The sequence below is a fragment of the Plecotus auritus genome, assembly GCF_963455305.1.
Source record: "Plecotus auritus genome assembly, chromosome: 5".
Classification (NCBI taxonomy): Eukaryota; Metazoa; Chordata; class Mammalia; order Chiroptera; family Vespertilionidae; genus Plecotus; species Plecotus auritus.
The window spans coordinates 39,155,175-39,165,511 of NC_137776.1; the positions used below are offsets into that span (position 1 = coordinate 39,155,175).

Consider the following 10,337-nt stretch of genomic DNA (forward strand, 5'->3'; position numbering starts at 1 on the left):
CTGAATTAATGCAGTAGCTTTCTATCTGGTCTCCTTGCTTCAACCCTTGCCCTTATCCCAAAGGCTATTCTCACCACAGCAGCAGTCTCATTCTATTTGTTTTCCGCCTTTTCTGAGTAAACACCAGTTATTACAATGACCTTCAAGGCCTGTAACATCAGTCCTCATTACCTCTTTAACCTCATTTCCTACTATTCTCTCCCCTACTCAGTTCATTTCACACTAGCCTCCTTACTCTTTTGTTAACACCCTAGGCACACTCCCACTTCAGGGCCTCTGTGCTTGTTATTTCCTGTCTGTAACACTTTTCCCTACCTCCCTTACTTAAGTTCAGGGTTTTGACCAAATGTTTCTTTACCCCTATCTATAGAAAGCAGAATAATGCCCTACCCCCAAGTGTCCACGTCCTTATCCCTGGAACCTGGGAATACATTACATTATACGCAAAGGAGAATTAGGTTGCAGATGGAATTAGGCTGCTAATCAGTGCCCTTAAAATAGGGAGATTACCTGGATTATCCAGAATGGCCCTAAGTATTCACAGGGGTCCTTAAAAGCGAGAGGGAGGAATGATCAGAGAGATGCAAATTTTGAAACGGAGGCAGGGAGCCATAAGCAAAGAAATGTGGGCAGCCTCTAGAAGATGGAAAAGTCAATAAAACAGATTCTCCCCTAGAGCCTCCATAAATTAACACAGCCTATAATTGCCTTAACTTTAGCCCATTGAGACCCATTTCAGACTTCTCACCTCCAGAAATGTAAAATAATCAATCTGTATTATTTAAGCCACCTTTAAGTTTGTGGCCATTTTTATGCAACAATAGAAAATTAATACACCACCCTATTAAAAACTATAAACTCTCCCTACTCCCCTTTACTGATTAATTGTCCTCCATAAAATGTATTACCTTCTAGCAAACTGTATAATTTACTTATTTTATTTATAAATGTAAATTCTGTAAATAAATGTAAGCTCTATAAAGGCAAGGGTTATCTATTTTGTTCAGTTTCTCAGGACCTGGTACATGATCATGTGCTCAATTATTTGCTGAATGAACATTAGATAGACTATAAATATATGAGTATGTAAGAATTGTGCTAATGATGATGTTGATGTGATTAAAAATACCATTAATCTTAAACAAAAAACTAGGCATAACCAGTGGCTGTTAGTAGTTAATTACAGATTTATAAATATCATTAATATCTCTCAAAACACCTTTTATTATTCACTCTTATGTATTCTTTTTCTTCCCAATTCCAATGGCCTTTTTTATTATAGTTTTTGTTTACTTAGGAGACACTATCAAGTATATTTTTAAATTATTAATATTTTGAATATAATTCACATCTTACCTTTAAATTCAGAGAAGAATCAATATACAAAGTATTTCCTTTCTGAAAGAAATTACTTACATTTGAAAAAGTCTCCAAGTTTGAAATATAAAAGAAATAAATTTGGCAATTATCAATCAAGGTCTTATATTATCTTCATTCAAAAAAGTAGAGAACGGTCTTTGGTGTTAAAAGGCACTGCTTACCTGTTCCAGGAGTTGTCATAACTCCAACAAGAGGACTCTGCATTACTGATAAGTTTGGCTACATAAAAACAGAAGAAAGTGTTAAGGTACAAATGGAAAGTTCTAACCATAACATATACACAATAAGTGCTAAAGAGCTTCATTCAATAGACAACTGAATATCTACCTTACTGGAGATGCCTATAACTAGCTCACAATCAAACAGTATTCCCTAACTTTTTTTCTCAGTTGAGCAGTATTAATTGAAAATATGCTAGACCATTATCATACCATTTGTTTAAATTAAGTAAAGCCACATGTGGTAAAAAGATACTATTTTTAGTAGGAAGTAACACTGCTATTTGGTTTTAGTTCCTAAGGTACAATATTTGAACTAACACAGGTAATGGTGATTCTTCAAATCACCGAGCTCACATAGAAAAACAGAAAGATGGCAAAATTTTATTTTTAAACAAACACAAACCATTAAGTATTATAGGTTCAAATCAGTCTACACAATAAGACAGCATACCTCTGCTGCTACTGGTAGACAGTTACAAAGTGATCAATAGTAGTTCTTTTAAATGTGAGAAAATTAAAGTAGCTAAAAGTCCTTCTATAAACAAAGACAACAATACCAAATCAAGAATGACAAGAGTCTCTAGAAGTAAATATAGACAGATTTTTTTTTTTAATCCTCACCCGAGGATATTTTTCCATTGGTTTTTTAGAGAGAGTGGAAAGGTGAGGGAGAGACAGAGAAACATTGATGTGAGAGAGACACATCGATTGGTTGCCTTCTATATGCACCCCAACCAGGGCTGGGGATCGAGCCTACAACGGAGGTACAGGTACGTGCTCTTGACCCTTCAGTCTGTAGGCCAACACTCTATCACTGGGATAAACTGGTGCTATACAGATTTTTTTTAAAAGATTCTGATTGAACTCAGGAAATCTAAAATCTAGCAACCAGATTGTATCATCTAGCACTGAGAACCAAATGTTGAAAGAATGTTAGGAGAGATACAAAATGTACTGTCCAATTCGTAGTAACATCTTTTATAATTAGAGAGAGGTTGAGCAAAGTCTCAGGAGGCAAATCTAATTTGGGTTTTAACCTAATTATAATATTCTAACCAACTTTCAAGTCAAAAACATCCTCTACAAATTATGATCCATAGCCTTTTAAACATTTTGAACATATCAATTACTATAAACTATCTTTCTTTTCATGTATTGTCAGAGGAGCAATGAAAACATAAACTTTAAGCCAGTGGTTCTCACACCAAACTGAACATCATATTTACTTACCAACCTTTAGAAAAATATCCCAAAACAGACTATTCCGAATTTGTTAAGTCTGAAATACTACTGTTCAAATATAACATAAGCCATATAAGCATCTCCTCCTGATGAAAAAGGCTCCCCGCCCCCCATTTAAGAAATCCTATCCTATATAATCTATCTATACTAATAAAAAGGTAATATGCTAATTAAACCGGGTCGACTGGCTGTCCAACTTCCTTCCGGACAAAGCCATGGTGGTGGGGTCTGAGGCAGAGGCCGTTAGGGGCGATCAGGCCGGCAGGGGAGGGCAGTTGGGGGTGAGATCAGGCCAGCAGGGGAGGGCAGTTGGGGGCGAGATCAGGCAGGCAGGCAGAGGCAGTTAGGTGCAATCAGGCAGGCAGGCAGGCAGGTGAGCGGTTAGGAGTCAGCAGTCCCAGATTGTGAGAAGGATGTCTGACCTGTGGGATCAGGCCTAAACCAGTGGTCGGACATCCCCAAAGGGGTCCCCGATTGGAGAGGGTGCAGGCTGGGCTGAGGGAATGCCCCCATGCACGAATTTCATGCACCGGGCCACTAGTTAGCTCATAAATATGCAGGAGGCAGTGTTTTTAGTAAAATAGTTAAACAGCGAACATAGCTCTAAAAGGATAGTGGTCTTACATTAATAAAATAATTCCTAAAACAAAGATTTCAAATCATTACTAAGTACACTACATCTGGATAAAACCCTGAATCTTCATTTTTTCTTTCACAGAATTATGTATAAATATTAAACTTTTAAAAGAATTGGAATGACTTAAGCCATAAACATTTCTACATGTATATTAAGTATGTTGGGGGCATGGACAGGCGAATAAAGGCATACCTATAAAAACCACAGAATTACCTACATGAAAAAATAATCTGGAGTTCTATTACATTTATAAGTGCATTTCATGATAAACACAATTTAAGTAGATTCTATGATAAATGTCCTTAATGCTTATTCTGTGCAACAAAGTTACACTACAACAGACTCAGAAAATTTCAAATTACTGACCCTCATGGTAGAGCCACCTAAAAACATGAAGTTATCAATTGTGGATATGCGTGAGGGTATGTGTATTACCTGTCTTCTTGAGGTTAAAGGTGTTGATCCAAGTCCTGGGCTAGAAATGTCATCATATATACTTCTAACTGGTGGAGCTCCACTTTTATCTTTATGAGCTGGTACAACTGGTTGTGGTGGTGACCCACCTACAATGTACAAAAAATATAGTCAGGTGAGAAAACAAAGAAGCCTTCCATCTTTCTTAAAGATTTTTTAAAAAAATAATCATACTGCCATTACTATTTAATTTAATTCTCCTGACCACAATCCTGTGACTTAATAATGATTGCTATTTAACAACTGAGGAAACTGAGAGGGAGTTGCTTTGCAGAAATTGCTCAGGGGCAGCTTGCTAAGAAATGAGATTTTAAAAAAATATTTTTAAAGTACTGACTTAAATTCTTGTCTCCTAGTGCTTCTCAAACTTTAATACACATGAAAGTCACCAGGAGATCTTGTTAAAATCAGATTCTGATTCAGAACTTGTGAGGTGGAGCCTGAGATTATGAATTTCTAATAAGCTCCTACTGATGCCAATGCTGGTGATCCACAGAATGCACTTTGAATAAAAGGTTCCAGAATAAGTAAATAGAAATTTTAGTTTTTAGTAAATACATGTAACTTTTGCTTTCCCTAGAAAATTCTTATTTAGCATTTCAATACAAAACTTGATCCTATTTTTCATTTGAAAGTAGGTATTAACTCCAGTCTGTATAGACTTGATTAAATATTATCCCATAATGTGGAATTTGTCAAAATTAAACAGATCCCATTCATGTTTCTCTAGTAAAAAGAGATTTAAGTACATAATAAAGATATTTAAAGAAGAACCGATTTTTAGAGACATAAAAGTGTCTTTGTAAGTCAGAGAATCAGCAATGGCACAGTGAAGCAGCCCATTTCCTCTGTAAGACTGAGCCTAGGCAGTACAGCATAAGCTGTTTAGAGTACAGACTACAGAACAGGACTGACCTGGACTTTAACCTCCTGCTCTGTCACTTAGTAACATGTGAGTTTCAGCAATTTCTCTACTGCATTTAGCCTCAGTTTCCTCTTGAAAAACTGAGATACTACCTATCCCTCAAGTTTGGTAAAAGAAAAAAAATAGCAAACTACTTAGCATACGTCCTAGCTCATAAGTACTCAATATATGGTAGCTACAATATTAACACATCTGAAAAATATATACCAAAAAAAACCCAAAATCTGTCCAGAATGTTTTTAAGTTAATCACTTCAAATATAATTTATAATTCCCTCTGCTCTTTTACATATATATATATAACCACTTTAAACAAAATAATACCTTAAAGACAATTCAAGTAAGAAGAGTTTATCTTTAAATATCTACTAAAAGAATATTAGCTCACATTTGGAATTCAATTATTAAACTTCAGTTATCTTTTAATGTATTTCTTTGTTAAAGGCATCCTGTAAACGATATAACTGGTACTTAGGCAGTAACATTTTGTGCTGACGATTTACATAGCCTGTGTAAAAAGCTTCCCCAGTTTGTGAAGTAAATCCTTTCATTAAACATACTATAAATGAGAACCTTAAATAACTCTAACTAGAAGTAGAATTCATATTTACCAATTTTCAAATTACACTTGGTTTGACTGAATATTTGCTATTATTATATTTAAGATGAATTAAGTTGAATTCAGCTGAAGTTAAACAACCATATCCCCTCCTACCCACACAAATACTTTACCATATCTGAAAAAGGGATGATTGATAAAAAAAATTATCTTGGCATTTTACCATATTTGTTTTTTTTTCTTAGTGCTACGTAAAATAATGGTGAGTTTTACAATCAATGGCATCTTAGATTGGATAAAATGTTTTTTAATCGGTGGTTCTTAGAATTATAATACAGTGGTCCCTCCCTAACTGAGATTTTGATACCTGCACTTTTAGTTACCTGCAGTCTGGAAATATTAAATGAAAAATTCTAAAAATAAGCAATTCGTAAGTTTTAAATTGCGTCCTGAGTAACATGATAAAATCTCACACTATCCAGACTGAAATGTGGACCATCCCTTTGTCCAATGTATCCCAGCTGTACGCAGTTAATAAGATATTTTGAGAGAGAGAACCACATGCAGCATATTATTAGAATTGTTCTATTTTATTGTGTTATTGTTAATCTCTTTACCTAATTTATAAACTTTATCATAGGTATGTATGCATAGGAAAAAAACATAGTATATATAGGGTTTGATACTATCTGTGGTTTCAGGCATCCACTGGGGTCTTGGAACTTAACCCCTGAGGATAAGGGTAGGGGCTACTGTAGTTTATATTGCTTACACCTCTATTCTTAGAATCCTATATTAAAAGTAGAGCTATTACTTAATGCTTTAAATTAATAAATGGGTTGACAAAAGTGAATGCTGCACCATTACGCTTTTTAAAATTCTAGTATATATGCTGACATTACTATGAAACTAATTTAGGCAATTTACCTACCTGCAATTAAAGGTGATCTCATTTCCATTACTCCTACTGAAGGGCCACTAAATGATCGAGGTTGTGGAGTCACTGGTGCTGGCAAATCCCCCATTAAAAATCCAGGTAAGAACTGGGCATTAACCCCTGGTTTTGGAGACGTAGGTGAACCCAGCATCATTGGTTCAGATCCTAAATGAATCAGAAATAAAATAAGGACTTTAATGTTATAATAGCTAACAAAAAGATACAAGAATCTAGCATAAGTTTGAAAATTTAATCAATATTGTTAATTACTATAAAAACCATAATTGAATTTATTGTTTTAAAAACCAATAAAATTATTCTTAGAGAAAACTCTAAGAGTATTTTGTATTAACAATATTAATTTTTGACAACTGTTTTCATTAACATTTCACAGGTTTAAGAATCAACTTATTTTTAAATTTAAGAGTTTAGTTTTTTTAAAGCAAAATGTTTATTGAAGGCACATTCCAAATAAGGAGTGGGCCAGCTGAAAGAGAGAGAGAGAGAGAGAGAGAGAGAGAGAGAGAGAGAGAGAATGGCCCAGAACTTCTGGATTTAGAAAAAAAAAAAAAAAGAATTTTAGTTTAAAATATATATTTTTAAAAATCCCTAATACATACAGGAAAACTTCCTATTTCTGGGTCAACTACTATGCAACAACCAAAACAAGGACAAGGTACACAAGTTACTTACACAAATCAAACACAATGTTTAGCTTACCATATGTCCCATTTTTTTCTTCCTTACACACAAAAACTGTAAATATTTTTTGTAATAAAAGTATAATCATGTATACATTAGAGCACATATGAAATAATAGTGATGATTAGCATTCCAATTAAGAAACATATTTAAGATATTTGGAAAGGAATTTTTTGGATTTTAAAAAATAATTTATGTTAAAATTATGAATAATCAATAAGTATCCCTGATATAAATCCAATTTAAAAAGAGAACAGATACTTCACAATCATCATTTCGAAATTAGTTTTCACAATTTACAGGTTAGGTTTTATTATTCACTTACTCGAATTTCAAAGCAAAATAACACAGTAAGAAAAACATGGGCTCTGGAGTCAGAGATCTGCGTTCAAGTGTCTCAGCAAAAGGGGCATAATCGTATCACCCACTCACAGAGTTTTGATTAGAATTATAGCAAGTAAAGCACTTGACCCAGTACTGAATATAAAGCAAATGTTCAGCAAATAGTAGTTATTATTATAACAGTATTTTATAATAGCCAAAACTGAGTGACAAATGTATAAATGTAGAATATGCAATTTCTACTATAAAAATTTAATTTTCAACTATGTGACAAGCCTAAATGTGATTCATGGCACTTAGAAATAGCAAACGTTTTTATGTTATTTATATGATCTTTATTAACTATTACTTAACTTCTAAACAGCCTCAAAAATGTGTTTCTTGCTATCCAAATGCTGTCACGTTTATGCTTCCTCTTAATAGACCTAGATATTAGCAATGCAGGTGCATAAAAGAGGAAAAAGGCAAAGTAATTCAGGGAAAAGTAAAAGCAAATACTGCAGAAAGAACTATAATTACATTGTAATTATTTTCAAATGCTAGTTACTATGTTACTCTGATACAATTACATATTTCCAAAGAGAAAACACTAAAGTCAAACCAAAAGCATTTTCTGAACAGATATTCAGTAATAAAAGTTTTAGGTAGCGCCATCTACCTTCTTTAACAAAAGAAAAAAATATATTTAACAAAAGAAAAAATATATAGCAATTGTAACAAGTCAAAAAAAGTTCTGGTATTATTTGGATATATATGGTGATACAGTAGAAAGCACTAGAGTAAGGGCAAAAAGTACTCTATCAGACTGTCACTAACCACCCCTCAGGCTAGATTTCACTTAAAGAGAGAGCTAGCTTCCATTTCACAGTCTGTATTGCTAAAATAAGTACTGTAGTCTTATTCAGTAGCACTGCCGGTTGAAGTAACGCTTATTTTTTTAAATACATTTTTATTGATTTCAGAGAGGGAGAGAGAGATAGAAACATCAATGATGAGAGAGAATCACTGATCGGCTGCCTCCGGCTGCACGCCCCACACTGGGGATGGAGCCCACAACCAGGGCATGTGCCCTTGACCAGAATTGAACCCGGGACCCTTCAGTCCGCAGGCTGACGCTCTATCCACTGAGGCAAACCAGCTAGGGCGTAACGCTTACTTTTAATATACCATTAGGTTCTGGGAAAATGCTTATTCCTTACCTAGAATATCTGCAGTATGTGGACTTGAACATTTATTATCAGATAATGTCAAATCTCTGATTAGACAATAAACAGGAAAGGGTTTGGTTTATTCACATTTGTAACCCCAAGATAGATGCACTCCAAATTTTTTTGAGTAGAAAACTGTAGAACTAGAAATGAACAGTTTTCTGATCTCTAACATAATGCAAAACACAAATACCTAGGCCAATATCTGTACATTAATTTACATGTAGCAGAGTACGTATTTGCACTGACATTATACATTTAGTTTTTTATGACTAATACTAAAACAGTTCACGTTACTCTATTCTAAAAAGAAACTTATTTTGCAATTAACATGCAAAACATTATATACCATTCCAATCTAAAACAACAAAAAACAAACAAAACACCCCCACAAAAACTCATTCTACAGATACATAACACGCTTGCTCTCTTTCCAAACTCAGAAAGTTTGTAACCCAATTTTCGAATATGTCTCTATAGTAAACGGTTTATTTTTAAAATGTCCACAGGTCTCACAAGTCCCAAAACTCAGCAGACAAAAAGGAAGTCGACATCCTGTTTTTTAGATTTTTTTAACGACATATTTCAGCAATGGGAATGAATTTTTAAAAATTCATTACTTGATTGACTTGAGGAAAAGACCTACAACACTTGGCCCCTTTCCCAAGATTAAGGCTGGGAGTAAGGTGCGAACTCCGGGCTTCCTTTATTAAGGTCAACATTTCGGTGGATGCCATCATCTGGTTTATTAACGTCGCACGATTCAAACGTCCTTTAATAAAACAGATTCCTTCGGCAAATGGCCAGGAGAGGGATGAAATCAAGCAGGTACAAGACCAGGCGACCAAAGAGCGGTGCTTGGCAACCACACTCCGGGGCACCGCCCACCCCCACCCACGTGTAGGCAGGTAGGTCCCTTCCTACTGACAATCCCCGGATCCTGTCTAGGACGCGGGGGGGGGGGGGGGGGGGGGAAGGTGTCTCAGGTACTTGCATGCCTGGCGGGCTGCCATTAAGGGGGCACAAAATGGGCGGTCCGAGGGCTCCCCCTTCGAGACTGAAACTAGCAGACGAGACCTGATGACTCCAGCCTTTCAGTTCTGCCCGCTTCGAGGCCTACGGCGTGGATCGCAGTGCCAGCGAGGAAGGGCAGTTTTTCACTTACCCAACGTGGTTGCCTGGGGTTCCAGGGCAAAGGCTGCCATCGCGGCGGCAGCTACACTTAGCTCCGGACCCTCCTGATTTTCAAAAATGGCGGAAAGTCTCCCGCGGGTAGAGGCGCGCTACCTTACCGAGTGACGTAACTTCCGGATATGCGCCACCCTTAAGCTCTGGGCGCCGGAGCGGTCATTTTGGAATGGGGCAAAGGTCTCTGCGCAGACTCGGCATCTCCCATGATCTCACTGGGAAGGTGAGAACCTGCGTGGGAACTACGGTGCTCGGAATGCTTTTGCTCACGCCGTGAGTCTCCTGATGTTATGGGTGTTTGAGTTTCATAGACGCACAAGTCCTTATTCGCGGTTTCTTCACTAGCGTGAGTTTACTCACTACTCTGTCATCTGTCAGCTTTTCCAAGTAACACCTGCGAAAGTTGGCTTGGAGAAGCTGTTGGTGCCCTTCCCAATGCTGTTTTCTGGGCTTAGTGCTTGAAGCTCATTCTCAGCGCATATTTGATATCGTCGCTATGCCATTTAAAAAAATGTGTTATATA

At 36.2% G+C, this 10,337-nt stretch overlaps 1 protein-coding gene across 2 annotated transcripts in view; it reads right to left on the bottom strand.

The window, feature by feature from the left end:
* NUP35 (nucleoporin 35) overlaps positions 1-9,941 on the bottom strand; it is a 30,455-nt gene extending 20,514 nt beyond the window's left edge. The window contains exons 1-5 of one of the 2 annotated variants that reach the window (XM_080667731.1): positions 9,792-9,900; positions 7,768-7,843; positions 6,369-6,539; positions 3,916-4,043; positions 1,542-1,599 (exon numbers count right to left, since the gene is read on the bottom strand). In XM_080667731.1, coding sequence (XP_080523857.1) covers positions 1,542-1,599; positions 3,916-4,043; positions 6,369-6,528 — 346 coding nt within the window. In that variant the 5' untranslated portion in view covers positions 6,529-6,539; positions 7,768-7,843; positions 9,792-9,900. Of the gene's footprint in view, positions 1-1,541; positions 1,600-3,915; positions 4,044-6,368; positions 6,540-7,767; positions 7,844-9,791 lie in introns of both variants that reach the window. The other variant, XM_080667730.1, reaches the window with a different exon arrangement.
* Positions 9,942-10,337: the final 396 nt, after the last annotated feature.